Raw genomic sequence first — 25707 nt, forward strand, 5'->3', positions numbered from 1 at the left:
TATATATATATATTTTTTTCAATAAATAAATATATACACTAAATATATATATACAAATATATATATATACACACATATAAACATATACATATGTCCATATATACATAATCTATTGCAGTCCTCAAGACCAAGAGGAGCACACTCAAGGATCACTTGGTGAGACCAAAAAGGCAACGGGGAGGCGGGTGGGACCGTGAGGAATCCACAGGTAGCTAATGTATCCACCAGAAAAGTCGTTACCGAAGGTAAGTAACTCGTTCTTCTGATGGATACAACTACCTGTGGATTCCTCACCTAATGAATAGAGTCCCAAAGCAGTACCGCGCCCGGTGGTGGGTGCCTGTATGGTCAAACCAAGAAATCCTGCAGCACTGACCGTGCAAAATGGCCGTCCCTTCTGACCTCAGAGTCCAAGCAGTAATGCTTCGCAAAAGTGTGAAGGGATGACCAAGTTGCAGCCTTGAAGATATCGACCACAGGAACACCTCTAGTCAAGGTCGAAGTGGCCGACCTAGCCCTGGTGTAATGAGCTCTAATACCATCAGGAGGATCCTTCTTTGCTAAAGAGTAACATATTTTAATGCAAAGAACAACCCACCTGGAGAGTGTTCTCTTGTGGACTGCCTTTCCTCTCCTCTTGCCCACGTATCCAATGAAAAGCTGATCCTCCAGCCTGAAATCCTTCGTTCTGTCTATGTAAAAGCTTAACGCCCTCTTTGGGTCCAAGCGATGTAGTCTCTCTTCTTCCTTTGAAGGATGAGGCGGAGGATAGAACATGGACAGAGTAATTGTCTGGGCCAAATGGAAGGGTGAAACAACCTTCGGAAGGAAAGCAGCCTTGGTCCTCAACACCACCTTATCCCCATAAAAAGTTGTATAAGGGGGTTTTACCGATAAAGCCTGCAACTCACTCACTCTCCTTGCAGATGTTATAGCCACCAGGAAGACTGTTTTAAGAACTAAGAACCTTAAGGGGCAAGAATGCATAGGCTCAAAAGGGGACCCCATAAGGAAAGTCAGGACCAAGGACAAATCCCATTGAGGCATAACGAAAGGATTTGGAGGATATTTATTCATAAGGCCCTTCAAGAATCCAAGTACTATAGGAGATTTAAATAACGAAGGTTGGTCTGGAAGACAAATGAAGGCTGACAAGGCAGACAAGTAACCTTTAATAGTAGCCACTGCACAACCCCTCTGTGCTAAAGACAAAGCAAAAGATAAAACATCTGACAAATGAGCACGTAAGGGATCAATCTGTCTCTCTCCACACCATACCACAAACTTAGACCACCTATTAGCGTAGATAGATTTAGTGGAGTGTCGCCTGGCCGCTAAGATAACATCCACTACATCAGGCGGGGGAGAGAGAAGGAACTCAGGTTGCCCCGTTCAATCTCCAGGCATGTAGGTGCAGACTCTGGAGGTTGGGGTGTAAAACCTGCCCCTGCGACTGCGAGAGGAGGTCTGCCCTGAGAGGGAGACGGAGCGGAGGGCACAGTGAGAGTTGGAGAAGGTCGGAATACCACACCCTCCTTGGCCAATCCGGAGCTATTAAGATTACTTGGGCCCGGTTTTGGCGAATTTTCCTCAATGCTCGAGGAATCAAGGGTATGGGGGGAAACGCGTAAAGCAACTGGTCGCACCAGGTTCTCTGAAACGCGTCCCCCAAAGCTCCCTGCACCGGATACTGGAGGCTGCAGAATAACGGACAGTGCGAGTTCTCCCGGGTGGCAAACAGATCTATCCGAGGAAACCCCCACAACTGGAAGATTAGACGGACTTGATCTGGATGGAGACGCCACTCGTGGTCGGCCGAGAAATGGCGACTGAGACTGTTCGCACGTACATTCAAGACTCCGGCCAGATGATTTGCTACCAAGCAAATCCGATGGTCCTTCGCCCAGGACCATAGCCGAAGAGCTTCTCTGCAGAGAAGGTACGACCCCACTCCTCCCTGTTTGTTTATATACCACATCGCGGTAGTATTGTTCGTCAGGACCTGAACCGACTGACCGCGAAGGGATGGGAGGAAGGCCTTGAGAGCCAGACGTACAGCCCGTAACTCTAACAGATTGATATGAAAAATATGTTCCTCTGGAGACCAAAGCCCTTTGATTTCCAGGTCCCCCAGATGAGCTCCCCACCCTAGAGTGGAAGCATCCGTTATGACCGTGGTCACTGGTGGAGGCTGCGTGAACGGCCTTCCTTGGGAAAGATTGTCGTCCGCAATCCACCACTTCAAATCCGTGGCAGCATCTCTGGAGATCCTGACAGAACCTTCGAGATCTCCTCTGTGTTGAGACCACTGCCTTCGGAGGCACCACTGAAGAGCCCTCATGTGCCAGCGAGCATGCATGACCAACAGTATGCAGGAGGCAAACAGACCGAGCAGACGAAGGACCTTAAGGACTGGAACGACCGCTCCACTTCAAAACATTGGAACCAACTCCTGAATATCTTGAATCCGCTGAGGCGGAGGAAAGGCTCGATCCAATGTTGTATCCAGTACTGCCCCTATGAACAGGAGGCGTTGAGAGGGCTCTAGGTGAGATTTGGGCACGTTCACCGAAAAGCCCAGGTCGAACAACAACTGGGTTGTCGACTGTAGATGATGCAACACAAGCTCCGGTGACTTGGCTTTGATCAACCAGTCGTCCAGGTAAGGGAATACTGCTATCCCCTTCCTTCTGAGCTCTGCCGCAACCACCAACATCACCTTCGTGAAGACTCGAGGTGCTGAAGTAAGACCAAACGGGAGGACCGCAAACTGATAGTGCTGCGACCCTACCACAAACCGGAGATACTTCCTGTGCGACTTGAGTATCGGGATATGAAAGTAAGCATCCTGCAAGTCGACAGACACCATCCAATCTCCCTTGTTCAACGCCAAAAGCACCTGAGCTAGGGTCAGCATCTTGAACTTTTCCTGTTTGAGGAACCAATTCAAAATCCTCAGGTCCAGGATTGGTCTCAACCGACCATCCTTCTTGGGAATCAGGAAGTACCTTGAGTAACAACCTTGACCCTTTTCCTGCTCTGGAACCAACTCCACCGCGCCCTTTGAAAGGAGGACTCGAACCTCCTGTTCTAACAACAGGAGGTGTTCTTCTGAACAATAAGATGGGCGGGGCGGGATAGGGGGCGGAAACTCCCGAAAGGGAAGGGTGTAGCCTTTTCCCACAATGCTGGTAACCCAGGTGTCTGATGTGATGACCTCCCACTTGTGAAGAAAATGCAGTAACCTTCCCCCTACAGGAGAGGAGTGAGTGGGAATTGGTGGAAGCCTAAGGCTGCTTCCCCTGCTGCACCCCTCCAGAGGACGAGGAATAGGCAGAGTGCTGCTGAGAGGCTCCCCTGGTACGGACCCTACCCCTCCCTCTAATTGATCTAAAGGTGAGAGAGGAGGTAGGTTGTTGGAATCTCCCCCGAAAGGAAGAGGAGGATGAGCCACGACCAAATCCTCGAAACCTCCTAAAAAACCTGGAGGAGGCAGAAGAAGCGGCTTGCAGTCCTAACGACTTGGCCGTGGCCCTGCTCTCTTTAAACCTCTCCAAGGCCGAATCTGCTTTGGCACCAAAAAGTTTGTCCCCATCAAACGGGAGGTCCAACAGGGTCGACTGCACATCTGAAGAGAACCCTGAGTTGCGAAGCCAAGCCTGTCTCCTCGCAACCACCGCCGTGCCCATCGCTCTAGCCACCGAGTCAGTTGTATCCAACCCAGATTGGATAACCTGGGTTGCAGCAGCCTGAGCATCGGACACGAGATTCAAGACTCCTTGAGGAAGCTCTGTATGCGATGATGTTATCTCGTCCATAAGAGCATAGATGTACCGCCCCAAGATACACGTAGCGTTGGTGGACTTTAAACGCCATGCTAAAAGACGAAAATACTTTCTTCGACTGTGAGTCCAACTTTTTGGAGTCTCTGTCCCCCGGCACTGTTGGAAAAGATCCAGGCGCAGATGTAGCAGAACAGGAAGCCTGGACCACCAAGCTCTCCGGCGTAGGATGTCTGGAAAGAAAGCCAGGGTCAGATGGTGCAGCCCGATACCTCCTGGCCACAGACCTATTAACAGCCGAGGAAGATACCGGCTTCTTCCAGACCTCTAATACCGGTTCAAGCAGAGCCTCGTTAAATGGCAAAAGAGGCTCTGCCGATGTAGAGGCCGGATGTAAGACCTCAGTTAGTAAATTTTGTTTCGCCTCAGCCACCGGCAAAGGCAGTTCGAGGAAGTTAGCCGCCTTCCTTATTACAGCATGAAAAGTGGCTGCCTCCTCAGTATACTCCCCTGGAGATGACAAGTCCCACTCAGGGGAAGTATCAAGGCCACTAGCAGTATCCAGTCCATGAAGACCCTCGCCAGAATCCTCAATTTCTCCTTCCTCCAGGACCCGTTGATATTCCTGTTCCTCCAAGAGACGGAGAGCACGTCTCCTCGAATATAACCTCTCCTCAATTTGCGGCGTCGACATGGCGTCTGCAGAAGTCGAGGAACGACGCCTATCACCGGATCCGTCCGACGCCATGTCAGGCGCCACAGGAAGCTTCGACGCCGAGCCCGGAGCCGGATGAAGAGAAGTACGTCTCGGAGTCTCAGATGGTCCTGCCGGGGTCACTGGCCGAAACCCCGAAGCCGATGGAGCCGAAACCTCTGGAGCCACCGGAGCCGACACCGAGCCCACATTCCCCAAGGGGAGAAAGGGCATGAAGGGTGCTGGCCGTAGCGGCGCCGGAGCACCCAAACTGAAAGCCAACGGGCCCGAAGGACCAGTCGGAGCACTGCCTGGAGCCATCTGCTGGAAGATGGTAAACATCGCATTTAAAAATGCGGTATTATCGGCATCCAGGAGCCGGGAAAGCCGGATACTGGGGTGCCTGGATCGAAGGCGACCCCGACGCCGGCCTCGACGTCTGTGACGTCGGAGAGAACACCTGAGGCTGTGGCATCTCAATCACTGAAGACGTCTGCCCAGGTGAAGTCAGCGAAGCCGGAGAAGGCAACGGCGTCGATGGATGAGGAGTGACTGTGGGACTGACCTCCCAAGTCTTCCGACGCCGATGGCGACCTCGAACGAGACCTCTGCTTGCTCGAATGGCGCCGTGAGTCCCGACGGCGCCTGGAGTCTCGATGACATCGATGAGACTTCGGCGAGGAGGATTTTCTATGATGTCTCTTCTCCTTTCTCATCGACTTCGCCAAAAAGAGTTTGGCTTCTCTCTCCTTCAGGGCTTTCGGATTCATGTGTTGACATGAATCACACGTGGCCACGTCGTGGTCGGAACTTAAGCACCACAAGCAGTCCTAATGTGGGTCTGTAACCGACATCTTGCCCCCACACTCTCGACAGGGCTTGAAACCAAACTTCCTCTGAGGCATAGTAACCTCAGAGAAAAAACACGCAGCAGAAAAACACACTGTAACTCGAAAAGCAACAGTAGCTCCCTCGAAGATAACCATTTCGAATGGCACGGAAAAAAGGGAACTGACGTCGGCGAGGACCTCTTATTCCTGTATGACGTCAGACGGCGTCGCGTGGGCAAATGTGACGTCCTCGTCGACGTGCAGAAGCTAGGAAGAAGATTTCCGTTGAATGCTGGCGCCATGGGAGTATTCATTAGGTGAGGAATCCACAGGTAGTTGTATCCATCAGAAAAAGGAAGAGACAAATGCTTGTTCTGCACAGATGATTGGCCACCATTGCCAGACACTTGGTAAAGACTCTTGGACCCTTGGTGACTTTGATTAGTACTTTTAGTGCTGTTCACTTACGAAAAAGCTGAGGTACTGGGGCTGAGCAAGCTGGATGGGTATGTGAAAGTAGGAGTCCTTGAGGTCTAAAACAGTCAAAGTCCTCCTGTCCTAGCAGCAGGATCATTTCCTGCAAGGTTATGTGGAAGTGCTCAGACAGGATTTACTGATTGCGCAGCCTGGTATCCAGGATGGGACAGAGAGTAATGTCCTAAAAGGAATGGATTCTGTTCCATCAGGTTGGCATGTCCGTCAGTGCTGCGTGGAAGGTAGGCCCTAGTTGGGTAAAGACACCGCAAAGGGTGCGCGGTTGGTGCCGGACTGATGATCTGAAGTGAGCATTAAGGTGGAAGAAACACAACTGAAAATAATACAGTAGAAAGAGGGTAAAATAGAGTAACGATTTCGAACCAGAGCGAGTCGAAAGACTGCACAAAAACACAAGTCCGAACCAGACAGAGGAGAGAAAACAATCTACCAAGAGGAGGATCCTGTGACTCAGAACACTTCTTCGAAGACAAACAACTTGCACCACTCTAGGCCCAACATTAGATGGCAGGAGCATGCATATTTACACATGCCATCAAACTATATGTTATAAATCAACCATGGAAAACAAGAATTAAGTAATTTATTACTTACTTTATAATACCAGTCTTGAAACTTTTTACTGCAATCTTCACTACAAAAATCTCGGACTACACCATCAGATTCTGTAGTTGCTGCTTTCTTACACATCTGAAGGCAATAGTTGCAAGTAACACATTTAAGCCCCAGACGTCTTACAAAATCTTGCTTATAAAGCAATTTGCATCCTGCAAATAAAAAAAATCAAAATTAAAATACTAAGTAACATAAATAATTCTCAATAGTAACATTCAGCTGCTGAATTAATGATTTTATTCCAGATTTTCACAACCACCTTTAGTATTTCCTACAAAAATAGTAATAAACTAAAACATTTAGACAAATAAAGTCATTTTCATTCAAGAGTGGAATTTATGTCACTTTAAATGTTCAGAGTCCATCAGGCTGAACAAGAATCCTTAATATTAATCCATGAGTTCCTAATATTACACACTTATTAGACTTAGATCTACAGCAACCTGAATGCCAAATTTAGTAAATCTAATAACCTTTCTTTCTCAAAATACACGTAGACATATGTTGTATTCATGTATTAATGGAATCGTCAGCATGTTCCTCGTGCAGACAATTCCATTTGAAGAACGCCTTGGGGATTCAATGGGAGGCAGTGATAGGAGAAAGGAGAGGAGCCATACCCTATAAATAAAGCCGGATTGAAGTTGTACGTGATTCGCTTTATGTTGTTATTCACAACAAATGTATGGTCTGTGCGAAGAGTGATTTTACGCCCCCACACAAGTCCTAAAATACTCAATCGCCCAAGTGGCAGCCAAAGTTTCTCTTTCAATGACCGAGTAATTCCATTCCGTTACAGTCAAAGATCCGGAAGCTAATGCCACAGTTTTTTCTTTGTCACCATGCATTTGTGATAATACCCCCAAACCAATGGCACTTGTGTCAACAGTAATGATAGTTTTAGCATTCACATTAAACGGCACCAAAACATGTGCCTTATACATCTCCTCCTTAATACTTTGAAATGCATTATTTTGATCAACACCCCACTGAAATTTATGTCCTTTGCGCAACAACTTCCTCAAATTCTTTGTCTTGATTGCAAAATTTTGTATACATTTCGAATAATACTCTATCAACCCAAGAAATGACCTGAGTTGATCCTTATCCCGAGAAGGGGGAGCATTTTAAATCGCATCCAACAAACTCTTCTTTGGTTTAACTACCTGCTCGGATAATGTGTACCCAAAATACTCAAAATCATTCACCAAAAATTAGCATTTTTCTTTAACGTTAATCCAGATCATTTTAATCCTATCCAAAACACATCTCAACACATTGTTATGCTTCTCCACTGAGTCATCAAACACCAAGATATTATCTTGAAAATAAATGACATTTTCCACTCCCCTGAATAACTCAGTCATCAACCTTTGGATACTCCTGCAGCAGAAGCAAGTCCAAATGGCATTCTCGTGAATTGGAAGATTCTCTCCATAGTAATAGACTGTAAGCCCTTTGGACTCAGTATGAAGTTTGATTTGATGATATGCACTTCTAAGATCAAGCTTAGAAAAATACTTTCCCCCTCGTAACAATAAAATCAATTCATTGATATCTGGTAAAGGATAGTTAGCTACCACAATATTTTGATTGAGAGTGCGGAGGTCAACACAAAATCTCAGACTCCCCGTTGATTTTCCCGTTACTGCCACCGGAGAAATTCAACTTGATGTTTCTATTGGCTCAATAATACCCTCTTGTGCCATTATTGAGATCTTCTTGATGAGCCAAAATTGGTACCCGTCTCAATTTATGTTGGACAAGAATTGCATTCCCTTTCACCACAATCTTATGTACATAACCTTTAACTTCTCTCAAAGTATCATTGAAAACTTCCTTGTATTCATCCACAATTTCCTCAATATTACCACTGCCCACCAACATAACATTTTCATGCGCTTGTGGATCGATCTTAATGTGAAGATCATACTGATGATGCCATCCCAAAATTGGTGGACCATTGCTAGCCACATACACCTTTCCATCAACATGTCTCTCCCCAAACAGGTGGTGTTTGAAAAGCCCTCTCTCTATTAGACACTTGAAAAAAAGTCTTATTGCAACACCCTTCATTTCCCATACAAATGCTTAACTAACCCAACAAGTTAGGCAATGTCAATTATTTCGTTTTTTTTGTAAACTGAAAAGATGCTTTGAAATTCGAATAATGCTTAGAGGTAGTAGAATACTGGTAATAGTAGCAGATGCATACTTTCCACGTGTAGTAAAGGTTGCAGTGCTGCAGCCAATTTCGTGCAACTGGTGAAAGTTAGCTGAGATTGGTGAAAGTTCAAAAGTGTATTGATTTTGCTCGGTTAATTAAAACCGTATTAAACCATATTATAAAACAATTAATCTAAAATCATTTCCGCACAGCAAAAAAATCAAGAGGTATCCTGCTGTGTTGTTTACAAATAAAAGCAATAGCAGAAATGCTTGGTTACAGCCCCAAATGCCTGCAATGAATGATAACATTTAATTTGTTCTGTGCACATGAAAACCAAGCCACATTCGTGCTGTACTTTAGAAGAAAGCATTTGTACAGTACATCAATCTTGTTGGGCAGCTGAAACATGTCTTCAGTGAACAAAATCAGGATAGGCATTGCTGTGCGGATCAACTGCCTTATGTGCAAGTGCATGATTCCAGGACCATTTTTATGCCATAATTATTAACATTAGCATTCCAGTATGAGACCATCTGCCATATGTGCAAAGTAGCCAAACCATCCCTAAAGTGCATGCTTTCGGTTCAGCAGTGCTTTAGGATCACTAAGAAGAAATATACACAAAGTCAACAGGGTGGGAAGTGATACAAACATCAACAGGGCTTCAGGGCCTTTTCCAGCCCCAACTTGATGACGAAAACGCTGAATAAAGAGAATCAATTTGCACTACACCTGCAAAATAAAAGGAGGTGAAAAAGAGAGTGTATTCGTCAAGTGAATCTCAAAACCCTTGTGTAGCCCCCCAGTGCGCAGTAAGATCATTTAGCGGGCTATATTATGCCCAGAGTGTGAGCACCTTCAGTCCATGTGCACAGCTATGCTATGACAGTGAGTAAGTTGAATTAAACATGGCACTCTCAGCCCTTGCCCTTCCTGGGCATCATGCTTCTCCTCAGGTTGTGTTCTGTCTGAAAGTTCCTGTCAACTTTGCTCGGGTATCTCACAAGGCAGCAGTTTAACTGTAGATCGTCTGTGACAAAACATGCCATAACCATCTGCCTGCAGGTGCCTCTCGGATTGAAAAGTGGGCGTAGCATAGCTCTACAATCGCTCAAAAGCTCTTTGCATATGCAAATTGAAAGTGGGATGTCTTTTCTCTCAATCCCAAACAAGCAGCAGCAAGACTCTGGAACAGCTGAGGGCAGGGGTGCTGTTCAGCATCAGGCACCTCATGTAAATCTATGGGGATCAGTCCAGTTACAAAGTTGCTGCAGCACTGAACTGGAAAATCCATCCAGGGGAACCCACAGTGGGGCTCGACCCCTGAGGTCCTCCGGTATCTGGTGACACTGTTGGTTCACTTCTCCTTTAGCTGTGAGGAGCGGGTGGAGTGGTGTCTTCTGCCATCGGGTCCGGTGGCTGGAGTTCCTCGTGGTTGCTGGAGAGGAGAGGGGGGGAATATCCACAGAAACAGTCTGCAGGCGTGGACTGGGGGTCCAGTCCAACAAGTGGGCTCAGGTCTCACGAAGCTGGGAGACTTGGGCACACCCTTGGTCCTCTTCTCCTCAGTCTGGAACGGATGGGTGCAGAGATGTCCTGAGGCATCAGGTCTTTGTCTTCAGGTCACTCGCAGTTGCTGGGAAAGTCAGCAGAATCACACCTCCTACATAGTTAATTTTCCTGCCTGTTCAGGTGCCAGATGGGTCCTCAGGTAGGGGAGTCGACATCTCAGTCTGAGGAACGCAAGTTCTGCATACCCAAAATGGAGGGCTACTTTAAAGCTCCTGCCTTGGAATGCAGGTCATCATGTGGGGAGGGGTGTGTAACACCCATGCCCGAGCAGCCTTCTTTTCTGGTGTCCAGAGAGCAAAGGCTTTCACCCTGGGGGTCCGATTCTTGACTGTTGGTAACAGACTGACCAGAACAGGTCAGTCAGCACTCAGCAGTTGGAAGTTTAAGACGGGGCACTTTAAAGGTGCCCTCTGGGTGCATGTATTAATAAATCCATCACTGGAATCAGGAAGGGTTTATTAACCCCTTCTGTGCCGGGACGTAATGGTTACGTCCATCTGCACAGTGCTCATGTGCCAAGGATGTAACCATTACGTCCTCGGCACTGAGCTGAGAGGGAGTGCTAGCGCTCCCTCTGTGGGCTTCCCTCCCACTCCCCCAAGGCAGGGATGGAAGGGCAAACTCCTCCCCTTCCACCCCCGATTCCCCGTGAACCACCCAGTGACGTCTGATGACGTCAGCGCACATTTGCGAGCTGACCTCATCAGAGGCCACTATCAGAAGAGAAATGCTTTGCATGGGGGGCCTGAGAGGCTTCAAAGGGAAGAAAAGGAATTTCCTTCCCTTTGAAGTCTCTCAGAGCATTTCAAAAGCCGGATCGTAAAGCGATCCGGCTTTTGAAATGCCCACTAGACACCAGGGATATTTTCTAAAAATGAAACTGGCCCAAGGGGAGCGGCCCCTTGGGCAAGGGTCGCTCCCCAGGGGGGGAATATTTTGCAAGGTCTTTTCTGCCCCCAGGGGGGGCAGAATCCACTAGGCACCAGGGATCATTTTTTTTCTTGTGTTTTTTTTTTTGTTGTTTTGTTAGAGTTGGGGAGCGAGCCTTTAGGCAAGGGTCACTCCTTAGAGGGGGGGGGGGGGGGGGGGGGGCAAATTATATTTAGGCCATTACCCTTTGGGGGCAGATCAGCCTATTTTCATGGGGGGCAGAAACCACTAGACACCAGGGAGTTTTTTTTTTTTCCCCCCAGCAAGTTCACGAAGCGGAGTGACCCCTTAGGAAAGGGTTGCACCGGGAGGGTGGGGTTCGGGGGTTGGATTTATTTTAGGCTATTACTGCCCCCCGGGGGCAGAAGGGCCGATTGTTATTAGGCCAATCTAGGTGCCAGGGATACATTTTTTTAGTTTTTTTTTTCTTTTGTTTTTTTTTAGAGGTGGGTAGCGAAACCTTAGGCAAGGGTTGCTCCCCTGTGGGGCAAATTGTGATTAGACCATTTCAGCCACCGGGGATTTTGTTTTTGCGTCTATTTCACGCAAGGGGAGCGACCCCTTAGGCAAGGGTCGCTCCCCGGGGAGGCAAATTTATTTTAGCCCATTTCTGCCCCCCGGGGGCAGATCGGCCTATTGTTATTAGGCCGATCTAGGCGCCATGGATACATTTTTTTTTTTCCTTCTTTAGTTTTTTAGAGGTGGGTAGCGACCCCTTAGGCAAGGGTTGCTCCCCTTTGGGGCAAATTGTGATTAGACCATTTCAGCCCCCCTTGGGAGCAGATTGGCTGATTTTTGTTAGGCCAATCTGCAGAACCCACTTAGGCACCAGGGGTTGGTGTGTGTGTGTGTGTATGCGTGTGTATTCTTTAGGGGGGCAGCCCCTTGGGTAAGGGTCGCTCCCCATGAGGGCACCTTACTGTTGGCCATATCTGCCCCCCTTAGGGGCAGATGGGCCTATTTTTGGAAGGCCCCTTTTTCCAAAATAAGAGGGTGGGGGTATGGCCATACCCCCACCCCAAATAAATGGGGCCAAAGTTGTTCTGCCCACCAGTGGGCAAATGGGGCAATTACCCCCACCCCAACTGAAGGGAGTAACAGTCTTTCAGCTCTCCCCCGCACTCTAAAACATCTTATCCCACAGCAAGTAAGAAGACATTTCATTATTTTGGTTTTACATTTGGGCCATGAGAGCTTGGCCAACTCTCAAAATCGTCCCACTTGGAATGGTGAGGGCTGCACTTTATGGACTTTAAGACGCTGCCATGTAGAAAAATCCACAAGACCTACACACATCTGAAAACTAAACATCTGGGTGATTCCAGGGTGGTGTGTTTCACATGCACCCGCACCCTTTTTGTACCCACAATGCTCTGCAAACCTCCAACTTTGCTGGAAATCACACATTTTTCCAATGTTTTTGTGATGGAACCTTCTGGAATCTGCAGGAATCCACAAAATTCCTACCACCCAGCATTGTCTCATCTATACCGATAAAACTTCTGCTGCACTTGTCAGCCTAAAAATGTTTTTTTGCAAACTGCCCTTTTGGACTCCCTTTGGTTCCCCCTCAATATCGACATATTTTTGGCTCTTCCCTTTCACAAGCACTTGGCCCACCTACACAAATGAGGTATCATTTTTACCGGGAGACTGAGGGGAACATTGGGTGGTATGAAGTTTGTCCCAGTGCGGTGATCCCACACAGAAATGTGGGAAAAATTAGATTTTTTAGCTAAATTTGAGGTTTGCTGAGGATTCTGGGTAAGAAAACATTGGGGGATCCACTCAAGTCACACCTCACTGGACTCCTTCGGGTGTGTCTAGTTTTCAGAAATATTTGGGTTTGGTAGCTTTCCCTAGAAGGCTGCTGAGCCCAGGACCAAAAACACATGTGCCCCTTTGATGTGTCCAGATAGTGTTCTGGGGCATTTCCTTTCGCAGGTGCTAGGCCTAGCCCCACAAGTGAGGTACCATTTTTATCGGGAGACTTGGGGGAACGCTGGGTGGAAGGACATTTGTGGCTCCTCTCTGATTCCAGAACTTTCTGTCACCGAAATGAGAGGAAAAAGTATTTTTTTGGCCAAATTTTGAGGTGTGCAGAGGATTCTGGGTATCACAACCTGGTCAGAGCCCCACAGGTCACCCCATCCTGGATTCCCCTAGGTGTCTAGTTTTCAAAACTACGCAGGTTTACTAGGTTTCCCTAGGTGCCAGCTGAGCTAGAGGCCAAAATCCACAGCTAGCCACTTTACAAAAAACACCTCTGTTTTCTTTGTGAAAATGTGATGTGTCCACGTTGTGTTTTGGGGGCAGTTCCTGTCGCAGGGGCTAGGCACCATTTTTATTGGGAGACTTGGGGAATACAAAATAGCAAAACAAGTGTTATTGCCCCTTGTCTTTCTCTACATTTGTTCCTTCCAAAGGTAATAGTGTGTAAAAAAGACATCTAATTGAGAAATGCCCAGTAATTCACATGCTAGTATGGGCACCCCGGAATTCATAGATGTGCAAATAACCACTGCTTCTCAACACCTTATATTGTGCCCATTATGGAAATACAAAGGTTTTCTTGATACCTATTTTTCACTTTTTATATTTCAGCAAATGAATTGCTGTATACCCGGTATAGAATCAAAACCCATTGCAAGGTGCAGCTCATTTATTGGCTCTGGGTACCTAGGCTTCTTGATGAACCTACAAGCCCTATATATCCCCGCAACCAGAAGAGTCCAGCTGACATCGCAGGAAAAAGTTACAGAGTAAAACATAGAGAAAAATGGCTGTTTTTTTACCTCAATTTCAATATTATTTTATTCCAGCTGTTATTTTCTGTAGGAAACACTTGTAGGATCTACACAAATTACCCATTGCTGAATTCAGAAATATGTCTACTTTTCAGAAATGTTTAGCTTTCTGGGATCCAGCATTGGTTTTCCCATTTCGGTCACTAACTGGAAGGAGGCTGAAAGCACAAAAAACTGTAAAAAATAATTGTGTTGAAAAATGGGGTTTTCTAATTCAAGTCTGCCAGTTCCTGAAAGCTGGGAAGATGGTGATTTTACCACTGCAAACCCCTTGTTGATGCCATTTTCAGGGGGAAAACCACAAGCCTTCGTATGCAGCCCTTTTTTCCAATTTTTTTTTTAGAAAAGAAACGAAAATGTTGCTGTATTTTGGCTAATTTCTTGGTCTCCTTCAGGGGAACCCACAAGGTCTGGGTACCTATTGAATCCCTAGGATGCTGGAAAAAAGGACGCAAATTTGGCGTGGGTAGCTTACGTGAACAAAAAGTTATGAGGGCCTAAGCACGAACTGCCCCAAATAGCCAAAAAAAAGGCTTGGCACAGGAGGGGAAAAGGCCTGGTAGCGAAGGGGTTAATAAGAGAAGTCTGATACCCTAGTTTCAGTGAAGCCATCATATGGCTGGGGAACACGTATTGACCAGTGTACTTAAAATGTCTTCCCTGTTTTCTCACTATGTCTAAGAATCGACAAAAACATAGTAGGGGCATATCGGCCATTGTAGTTGTGTCCACACATGTAATGTAATGCACCTTGTCTAAGGGCTGTAAAACCTGCTTTGGGTTGACTTACAAATATTGCATGCAGTGTTTAGGTGACATGGCACACAGGCTGTGCATCATGTCATGTTTTCACTTTTAGGGATCACCTTGTCACGCAGCCTGCAATAGCAGTCTGCAAGAGGTTGGTGATGGGTCCATTAGAGTGGCAAAGTTGTGCTACAGCTCTTATGGGGCATCTTCAGTGCCCATGCCTTAGGTACCAGGGGTACCACTTACTAGGGACGTACAGAAGGTGCTAAAGGGCCTGAAGTGACCAGGTGTCTTGTTTTGGGGAAGGAACACTGCCTCGCAAGAACGGGGAGGGGTGTGGGGTGAGAGAGATAGAGAAAGAGAGAGAAGGCGAGAGACAGAGGGAGAGACACACCCACCTGGTCACTTCATCCAAGCCACCAGGTCCTTCGGACCCTGTAGGTCCCTAGTCCCCTGGAACCTAGAGCATAGGTACTGAAGAGGGCCCCCTCAGAGCAGAAGCACAACTTGTGCCACTCTGAGGGACTCTGCACCAACCTTATGCAGACTTCCATTGCAGGCTGAGTGACAAGGTGGTCTCAAAACTGAAAACACAACATAGCAACACAGCCTCTGTGCCATGTCCCCTAAACAGTACATGCAATATATGTAAGTCACCCCACAAGCAGGCCTTCCAGCCCTAAGGCAGGGTCCATTATATTACATGTGAGGGCATAGCTGCACAAGCAGATATGCCCCTGCTATGCCTTTGTCAATTCTCAGACATAATAAGTGACCAGGGAAGCCATTTTAAATGCATGTGCTGGACACTGGTCACTAAATGTTTCCCAGCTACATGATGGCTTCTCTGAATATGGGGATGTTTGGTATCAAACATCTCCGATTACTAAGTCCTCACTGATGCCAGTGAGGGATTTATTTATAACCGCACCCAGAGGGCAACTGGGAGGTGCCCCATGAAAACCTACCAGCTGTTAGTGGATTGACTGACTGGTCCTGACCGGTTCAGCCACTCTAGATGAGTTTCCTGACCCCCCCCCCCCCCACCCCCACCCAAGGTGATAGCCAGTGCTCTCAGGGGGCCAAAGACAAAAGCATGCACTGGGCAGAGGTGTTATCACCTTACCCAGGCAGGATGGACATTCAAGAGTAGGTAGCCTCAAAAGGCCGGCCGCCTTTACAATGTGATCCAGGTCTCTCCAGACCGTGGAATGCCTGACCACCCTGTCCTGATCCCACGTTTGGTGGCAGCACAGATAAGAAAATTAGGCAGAGTAGGAGGTGTCCCCACTTCATGTTAGTCCCCCCCCCCAAAGGTGGACGAGCTGAAGTGGACATAACTTTTAAAATTCCTCCATCTTATCTGGAAGGAATTAGGCCCCTACGGTTATGCCCACATCCAAGGGACGTGGTCATAAAAAGGGTGCAATCACCCCAAAGGTGGTCAGACTATTGGCTCCCGTCTGGCACTCGTTGTAACATCCCTAAATTGAGTGTTTAGATGGCACCCCTGAACTCTAGAACGCAGATCATAACTACTTATGAAGCAGACGATTTGGAACCAGGCCCTCCAGCCTGCCTGCTGACCTCGACAGACTCTGCCCAAAAAAACAACTCGTCCTGCAGCTGAGCCTCCAGAAAAACTCAGGAGAACTGCCTGCCTTCTACAAAGAATCATACTCCTGTGAGCAGCAGAACCGCTCTACAACAAAATTTCAAGAAAGGACTCTGCAGCTTCTGGAACAGCAAGAACCAGCCACTCGAAGTGACTTCTGCACCCAGCTGTCTAAAGTCCGAGTCCACTCAGGTTTCACTCCTCCTGGCCTCCCTTAAGTTGCTTGCAGCCTCTGCACGCAGGCCACCCTCTCCTGCAGCCTTGTGGTAAGAGGAAACCAGATATCTTCAGCAACCACTGCACCCCTCAACCCCCTACTCCATCTGAGGTGGGTCACTTGTGCCAACAACGTCCCCAGCTCCCCTGATCTGGAGTCCACCCTGGGTCTACCCCTGCCGGACTCCCTGACGACGCCTGCAAGGCCCCCAGACCACAAGTACTCCCAGACAAGAAAACCTGATGCCTAAAGACACCCACACATCTGTTGCCCCTGGGCATTGGAGAAGAGGACCAAACATGCACCTACATCCCAGAGCACCCCAAGTCTAGTACCTACCAGCTTGTTGTCCCTGACTGGCTTCCTAACCACAGCCTGCAGGCTATTTGTCAGGAGGTCCAGCTATTATAGAGAACCATTGGGCACCCGACCCCGTACTGCACCCCAGTGTGATCTCTTGGTGTGGTTCTGATCAGTGCCTAGAACGTACCTTTGCTCCCTGAGCTCAACCTCATAAGTCTTTGTTAACCCTGTGTTTGCTGAAAATTGTTCTCCTCCATAGGATAACACTAAGAGAACTCTTAAAATTGCACTAAGTGTTGATTTCCAAAACTGCAAAGTATTTATGCTGGAAAGTCTACGTACCTGATAAAGTTCTTGGGTTTGAAGCATACATAAAAAGAATTGTTATTTTTCTAAATTGGTCTCCGATTTATTCTTTGAGTGTGTTTCATTTATTGCCTCTGTGAGTATAACAAAAGCTTAACACTACCCTCTGATAAGCCTAACTGCTCGCCCAAACTACCACAAAAATAGAGCATTAGTCCTATCTATTTTTGCCTCTGCAAGCCAACTGGGGATCCAGTGGACACACTGCACGGTGTATTTCTTTTTAGTGCATCATTTTAGAGACCCAGCTTCCTACACAGGGCCTGAGGCACTTTCCTGAGGTGGACCAGGTGATCCTCCCAGGGTAACAATACAGCTATATTATCAAGATAGGCTGCACGGACACTTTCCATCTGGCAGTGCTCAGCTCCCCAACCTATGGACGGTAGGTATACTTTCCAAAACAAACTGCATCACTTTGAATTGAAAGTTGCCTTCAGATGTGTTAAAAGCAGACCTCTCCTTCACTCTTGGCATGAGAGCTGTCTGCCAATAACCTGAATTCAGTTCAATGGTGCACAGATATTTTGCTGTCCCCCACCCTATCAATGAGCCCGGCACCTCTTGGTATGGTGTGGGCATCCTTCTTTGTGAATGCATTTAGGCCTCTGTAGTCCATGCAGAAACTCAGGTTTGGGCACCAGTACCACTGGGCTGGCCAATGGAATATTAAATGCCTCTAACAACCCCAACTCTAGCATCTGGGCAACCTCAGCCTTAAAGCTAGCCTTGACCTAGTCCGACAACCTCTATATCTTACTCTCCACAGGCAAGCGGTCACCAGTGTCCACATCATGGGTACACCATGATGTCAGATTGGGGGCCATTAAAAACAGTCCAGCAAACTGCATCAGTAACTAGTAGTAGTTCCTTTGTTGCTGGTCTTTGACAGTGGGATACAGGTGCCAGTGTCTACAAAACTCCTGGGAGCAGGGAGTCCCTCCAGAGAGGACCTGAGGAGAGGACAAAGGACATGACACACACTTGAGGCCTGGTGACAGCTGTCAGACAGGAACAAGGGGTTGCCAGTGATACCCATAAGGTATACTCGGAGGAAGGCCTCTTGACCAGTGAGTCTTTTGATTGTCCCCAACCAGAAGATTGGTGATCTCCCAGCATACAGATAGTTCCTCCTTAATCTGGTCCACAATATCCTCGTAGGTGAACATTTGGGGCAGTTCTAGACCTGGGACTGGCTGGTGAACCATTTCTACTGCCCCCACGATGGCTGAGAAGATGAAGGAGTTTTGTCACTCCTTTGTCACCTGCCAAGCCAGTGATAAGGTAGGGAACTAGCCAAAGGTTCCCCTGCTGCCACTTACTCAGTCACACATCTGCTGCTTTCATCTTCTCTGGACCTCATGGCCAACTTGGCCCTCCGTTCTTCATGTGCCAACGTTATTTCTTCTAAGGCTACAGCTCTCTACTCCAGCTCGGCCATGTCCTACTGGAGGCGCTTGTAGCGAGTAAAGGAGCCTTAATCATCTGGCGCTGGAGGCCCCCTTGGGCTGGTGCTATGGCTAGTTTCTCTCAAGCCCCTCCTATTTCCTGAATGGCATTCCTGCCCTCTTCATCTTCTTCACCACTTCCTTGGTGTTCTTCTGCAGTCCCTGGAGGAGCTCTATGGGCCTGTTCTCAAGCCTTGAGGGCTTTGATCAGGTTATTCTTCCAGGACCTAGCTCCCATGTTGATCATTCTGCCCCTGCAAAGTGTCCCCAATCCATCTCTTGTGCATTCTAAGGTTGGACATTTGTGCCTTGTCGAGCTGTATGATGCTGCAGAATTGACTCCTCAAACTTTTGGAAAGTTTAGCCAACTTTTAAAATATTGTGGAAACCTTGTCACAACTTCACAGGTCTTGGAAAAGATAGCAAAATCTTGGAAACAGCCCTTTTGGAAACAACAAAACTCAGCTACTGCTGGGAAGGCACAAGAACATTTTTTGAGATGTCATTCTTGGAGGATTCCCAGAGGTCTCGGGCGCCAACAACTGTATGCTGATGCTAAACACAAGTTCTAGAGCCCACCGTTAGGCACTATTTTGAGGACATGGGGTACATTATATAGTGGGGTTATGTGACCTCAATGTGTAATAAACTACCAACCCATTTAAAGTAAAGTTCTGTTTGTTAAACCTTTGGCACAGCTTTGGATAGCTGTAGCTTTAAGCAGTTGCCTTACCTTGGCATGGTTACCCCCTGACTTTTTGCCTTTGCTGATGCCACGTTATGATTTGAAAGTGTGCTGAGGCCTGCTAACCAGGCCCCAGCACCAGTGTTCTTTCCCTAACCTGTACTTTTGTTTCCACAATTGGCACACCCTGGCATCCCGGTAAGTCCCTTGTAACTGGTACTCCTGGTACCAAGGGCCCTGATGCCAGGGAAGGTCTCTAAGGGCTGCAGCATATCTTATGCCACCCTGGGGACCCCTCACTCAGCACAGACACACTGCTTGCCAGCTTGTGTGTGCTAGTGGGGATAAAATGACTAAGTCGACATGGCACTCCCCTCAGGGTGCCATGCCAACCTCACACTGCCTATAGGTATAGATAAGTCACCCCTCTAGCAGGCCTTACAGCCCTAAGGCAGGGTGCACTATACCATGGGTGAGGGCATAAGTGCATGAGTACTATGCCCCTACAGTGACTAAGCAAAACCTTAGACATTGTAAGTGCAGGGTAGCCATAAGAGTATTATGGTCTGGGAGTCTGTCATGCACGAACTCCACAGCACCATAATGGCTACACTGAAAACTGTGAAGTTTGGTATCAAACTTCTCAGCACAATAAATGCACACTGATGCCAGTGTACATTTTATTGTACAATACACCCCAGAGGGCATCTTAGAGATGCCCCCTGAAAACGTAACCGACTTCCAGTGTGGGCTGACTAGTTTTAGCAGCCTGCCACACACCAGACATGTTGCTGGCCACATGGGGAGAGTGCCTTTGTCACTCTGTGGCTAGTAACAAAGCCTGTACTGGGTGGAGGTGCTTCTCACCTCCCCCTGCAGGCACTGTAACACCTGGCGGTGAGCCTCAAAGACTCACCCACTTTGTTACAGCACCCCAGGGTACTCCAGCTAGTGGAGTTGCCCGCCCCCTCTGGCCAAGGCCCCACATTTGGCGGCAAGGCCGGAGGAGATAATCGGAAAAACAAGGAGGAGTCACTGGCCAGTCAGGACAGCCCCTAAGGTGTCCTGAGCTGAGGTAACTGACTTTTAGAAATCCTCCATCTTGCAGATGGAGGATTCCCCCAATAGGATTAGGGATGTGCCCCCCTCTCCTCAGGGAGAAGGCACAAAGATGGTGTAGCCACCCTCAGGGCTAGTAGCCATTGGCTACTAACCCCCCAGACCTAAACACACCCCTAAATCGAGTATTTAGGGGCTCCAGGAACCCAGCAAGATAGATTCCTGCAACCTAAGACGTAGAAGGACTGCTGAGCTGAAAAACCTGCAGAGAAGACGGAGACACCAACTGCTTTGGCCCCAGCTCTACCGGCCTGTTTCCCCACTTCAAAAGATCTGCTCCAGCGACGCGTTCCACAGGGTCCAGCGACCTCTGAAGCCTCAGAGGACTACCCTGCATCTAAAAGGACCAAGAACTCCCGAGGACAGCAGCTCTGCTCCAAGAAAGAAGCATCTTTGCAACAAAGAAGCAACTTTGAAAGAACAAACGCTTCCCGCCGGAAGCGTCAGACTTTGCACTCTGCACCCGACGCCCCCGGCTCGACTTTTGGAGAACCAACACTACAGGGAGGACTCCCCGGCGACTGTGAGCCCGTGAGTAGCCAGAGTTGACCCCCTGAGCCCCCACAGCGACACCTGCAGAGGGAATCCAGAGGCTCCCCCTGACCGCGACTGCCTGCTTCTAAGAACCCAACGCCTGGTAAGGACAATGCACCCGCAGCCCCCAGGACCTGAAGGATCCGACCTCCAGTGCAGGAGCGACCCCCAGGTGGCCCTCTCTCTTGCCCAGGTGGTGGCTATCCCGAGGAGCCCCCCCCTTGCCTGCCTGAATCACTGAAGAAACCCCTAGGTCTCCCACTGGATTACATTGCAAACCCGAAGCCTGTTTGCACACTGCACCCGGCCGCCCCCGTGCCGCTGAGGGTGTACTTTTTGTGCTGACTTGTGTCCACCCCGGTGCCCTACAAAACCCCCCTGGTCTGCCCTCCGAAGACGCGGGTACTTACCTGCTGGCAGACTGGAACCGGGGCACCCCCTTCTCCATTGAAGCCTATGCATTTTGGGCACCACTTTGACCTCTGCACCTGACCGGCCCTGAGCTGCTGGTGTGTTAACTTTGGGGTTGCTCTGAACCCCCAACAGTGGGCTACCTTGGACCCAACTTTGAACCCTGTAGGTGGTTTACTTACCTGTAAACCTAACAAACACTTACCTCCCCCAGGAATTGTTGAAAATTGCACTTGGCCGTTGGGTGTGACCTACTGGTGTGGTTCAGATCAGTGCCCCATACTAGGTTTTGCTCTCTGGGATTGGCCTTGTAAGTCGCTGTTAACCATGTGTTTGCTAAGCATTGTTTTCTTCCACAGGTGAACAGTGAGGAACTCTAAGAATTGTACTATGTGTTGGTTTTCGAATCTGCAAAGCATTTATGCATGAACACTTACTTACCTGATTACGAAGTTCTTGGGTTAGAAACATTAATTTAAAAAAGTGCTATTTTTTAATTGTCTCAGATTTATTCTTTGAGTGTGTCTCTCAATTATTACCTCTGTGAGTACAATGAATGCTCAGCACTACCCTTTGATAAGCCTAACTACTTGCCCACACTACCACAAAATAGAACATTAGTTCCATCTACTTTTGCCTCTACAACCCAATTGGGGATCCACTGGTCTGTGCACAATGTATTTCTTTTTAGTGCACCATATGGAGAGCCAGCTTCCTACACACAGAAAAAGAGGCACCCTGCTCAGTGGAAGGACCACTTGAAGAGGCAAGAGCATTGTCTGAAGAAGGTCCAGACTACTTGAATTCTGCAGCTCGCCATGCCAGTTGTCCAACTGAGCTGACGTAACATATGAGCTCTGCCACATGTTAAGGGCAAGATATCTGAGACTGAAGGATTGGTTATAAGCTGTGCCCTCAGAGATAGAGGTGGGGCCTTGGTTGAGTTGGTGACTAAACTAAAAATCTGTTTTAGCTCTTCAAGGTTTGCTTTCACCCTTAAAGGTGACACAAGAGAACTTAGTTCAAGGCACCAATGATTGAATATGAAATACAAGTTAGTAGCCTAGCAGAACCCCACCTAATACATGGTTGAAGTGGTGTTAATGTTTTTGGGTTATTAACAGTCCCTAAATCAGCATCCAGGGGCACGTGGTAATTTAAAGAACCAATTTTGTACTCTAAAATACAACACACAGGGGCTGAACTAAGAAAAATATACTTTAACTGAAGGCATTTATTTTCAGACTCATCCTGTTGCTTAGTACATCTTGAATAACGACACGCAATTAACCCTAATCATTCACCACCAGCCACACAGGGCTGGCTGGGTGGAAAGGTCAGAGTTGAGGCAAAATTAACATGGGCTCCTATGGAAACTGGTGGCACTCTGAATCAGGCATGCCTGCAGGTAAGTACCCAGGACTTCAGGAGGCAGACATGGGGGGTTTAGAGGAGCACTGGGGGGCCCACACTAAGCCACCAAACATACACACTCAGCGGCACTAGGAGGCCTGGGGGCTGCAGGTGCAGTGGTCTTTTAGGCGTTGTATATCTTCATTCGGAGCTTTCACAGTCAAGGGGATCCTCGGGATTCCCTCTGCAGGCGTTGTTGTGGAAAGGTGGAGAGGTCAACCAAGGGTGGGCACTTGCTCGCATTGGGAATCCTCTCTAGTGGGTTCGGCCACCTGGACACCGGCTGTGGGCGTCAGGTGCAGAGTGGTCAGGACTCACGCATTTGGAGCGGTGCTGGAGTCCTGGGTGTTGTTTCTTCTTGGACAGAGCCGCTGTCCACTGGAGTTCTTGGTCTGTTTGGGTGCAGGGCAGTCCTCTGGAGGTTGGCAGAGGTCGCTGGTCCCGCTGGATGTGTCGCTGTTCTTGTGCAGGTTCTTTTGTAGCAGGTGACAGGCCAGTAGGGCTGGGGCCAACTCAGTTGTCTTCTTCCTTCTTCTCTGCTGGGGATTCAGCTAAGCAGTCCTTCTTTCTTGTCAGATTGCCAGGAATCTTGTAAACTGGGTTCAGGGAGGCTCTTAAATCCTGGATTTAGGGGTGTTCCAGGGGTCAGATGGCAGTAGCCAATGGGTACTGTCCCTGAGGGTGGCTACACCATTCTTGTGTCCTCTTCCTTTGGGGAGGGGGACACAAACCTAACCCTACTGGTCCCTATCCTCCAGACCAAGATGAAGGATTCTGCAGGGAGAGGGTCACCTACACTCTGGACACCTTAGGGGTGGTCTTAGCTGGGGTGGTCACTCCTCCTTGTTTCCCCTAATTTTACCACTGGACTTGCTGCCAGAAGTGGGGCTTTGTCCAGGAGGCAGACGATTCCACTAGCAGAAGTGCCCTAGGGCACTATAAGAAGAGGCCTGAGCCTTTGAGGCTCACCAATAAGTGTTACAGTTTCTGCAGGGAGGTGGTGTGAAGCACTTTCACGTAGGACAGGCTTTGTTTCTGACCACTGATTGCACAAAGGTTCTCAACCCATGTGGTCAGAAACTTGTCTGAAAGTGGCAGGCTGGCACAGACCGGTCAGTCCTGCACTAGCAGTTTGGCTAACAAACGGGGGGCATCTCTAAGATGCCCTCTGGGTGCATTTTTCAATAAATCCCACACTGACATCAGTGTGGGTTTATTGTGTTGAGAAGTTTGATACCAATCTTCCCAGTATTCAGTGAAGCCATTATGGAGCTGTGGAGTTTGTAATGACAAAATCCCAGCCCATATATTCATTGTGGCTAACCTGCACTTACAATGTGTAAGAATGGGCTTAGAAACTGTAGGGGCATATTGATCATGCAGCTATGTCCTCACCTCTGGGGCAGTGCACCCTGCCTTAGGGCTGTAAGGCCTGCTAGAGGGGTGACTTACCTATGCCACAGGCAGTGGTTTGTGGGCATGGCACCCTGACAGGGGTGCCATGTCAACTTTGCCTTTTTGTTCCCAACAGCACACACAAGCTGCAAAGGCAGTGTGCATGTGCTTGGTGAGGGCCCCCCAAGGGTGGCATAATACATGCTGCACCCCTTGGGGCCTCTTCCCTGGCCACAGGGCCCTTGGTACCAAGGGTACCTTTTTACAAGGTACTTAACTGTGTGCTGTGCGTGTGCCAATTGTAGAAATAAAGGTACTGATTAGCAGGATCCCAGCACACTCTCAAAGTTGGTATCAACATCAGGCAGAAAGTGTTGTTGGGTGGGTGGGGGGATTGGGATTAAACATGCCAACAGTGGCACTTTCCTACAGTGATTCTTCCTAAATTTTTCTACCTCTTCTTTAATTGCCCTGGACACCTCCTGCTACCTTTTGTTTTCTGTTGAAGCGGACACTACCTTGCTTTTGAGAGGAGACCAACCTCAGATAAGGTGGGAGATTTTAACTGCCCATTGCAGTCTGGTGGCCTTGCACTACCCGATCTCTGCATCTACTCACTTGCTGCGGAGGATCACTAATTAAAATGTTGGATAATCAATCACCAATCGTGCCAGTCCATGTTGGGGCAGGGTGGGACAATGCTCACACGCATTCATTCTTGGGACAAGTCTGCACATTGCCCAAGATTGCGAAGTACAATGTAGATGTTCTGGCTATTACCAGATATGCCCAGAGGAAGGATTGAATCACTCAAATCCATACACTCTTTGCTTCCACTTGCAGACAGCCCTATGCTACCCCCGACCGGTGACAGGGGCATGAACTATCTTCTCCAACAGATTGACCTACTCACACTGGGAGATATTTGCGTGCACAGCATAGGTGCAACAGCCCTGGTACACTTCTGCTACTTCCAACTGCATTCTGCGGTTCGGATAGCGGTATTCAAATTTCCCTCCGCTCTGCCCAAAAATATGTTCCTTACGACTTACACAGAGATGGAAAATGTGGGACACTGTCTCTTATCTATACTTTCAGTATCTCACCTCCAGGTTAGATGCTCTTTCTTGAGTCCAGGTGTAAATGGAAAATCTCTGTTATCAGTTCATAGGTAAGGTATAGACATATTGATGTTCACAAGTTAAAAACACCTCCTATAATTATAAACATAAGTTAATAGCACTTAGATACCTTCATCAATACTACCACAGTCCTGCTAGAATTTAAGTATTTGTTGGACACGATGTTAACACATGCCATAGACTTGGCCTTATTAATTCGGACGTTCCTCATATGTCATTGGCAGTGTCATGGCCTAGTCCCTTTTGGCAAGACACATTACTAGCGGCATCTGAAATGCTAGCTAAGACTTGAAGGCGCACCCTCCTGCCACTCGCAACACCCCCTTTCCCACGGGTCGCCCTGCTTGGCGACACCGGTGCTGCTGGCGTCCTGCCAGCATCTTTTCTATACTGCTGGGGCTTGTTAAGCAAAAC

The 25707-nt window shown here is 48.1% G+C and overlaps 1 protein-coding gene across 3 annotated transcripts in view; it reads right to left on the bottom strand.

The window, feature by feature from the left end:
* ZMYM2 (zinc finger MYM-type containing 2) overlaps nucleotides 1-25707 on the bottom strand; it is an 851515-nt gene that overhangs the window by 445265 nt on the left and 380543 nt on the right. For all 3 annotated transcript variants that reach the window (XM_069202286.1, XM_069202285.1, XM_069202287.1), the window contains exon 10: nucleotides 6396-6568. In XM_069202286.1, coding sequence (XP_069058387.1) covers nucleotides 6396-6568 — 173 coding nt within the window. The remainder of the gene's footprint in view (nucleotides 1-6395; nucleotides 6569-25707) is intronic.

This window comes from Pleurodeles waltl, chromosome 8 (assembly GCF_031143425.1).
Source record: "Pleurodeles waltl isolate 20211129_DDA chromosome 8, aPleWal1.hap1.20221129, whole genome shotgun sequence".
NCBI lineage: Eukaryota > Metazoa > Chordata > Amphibia > Caudata > Salamandridae > Pleurodeles > Pleurodeles waltl.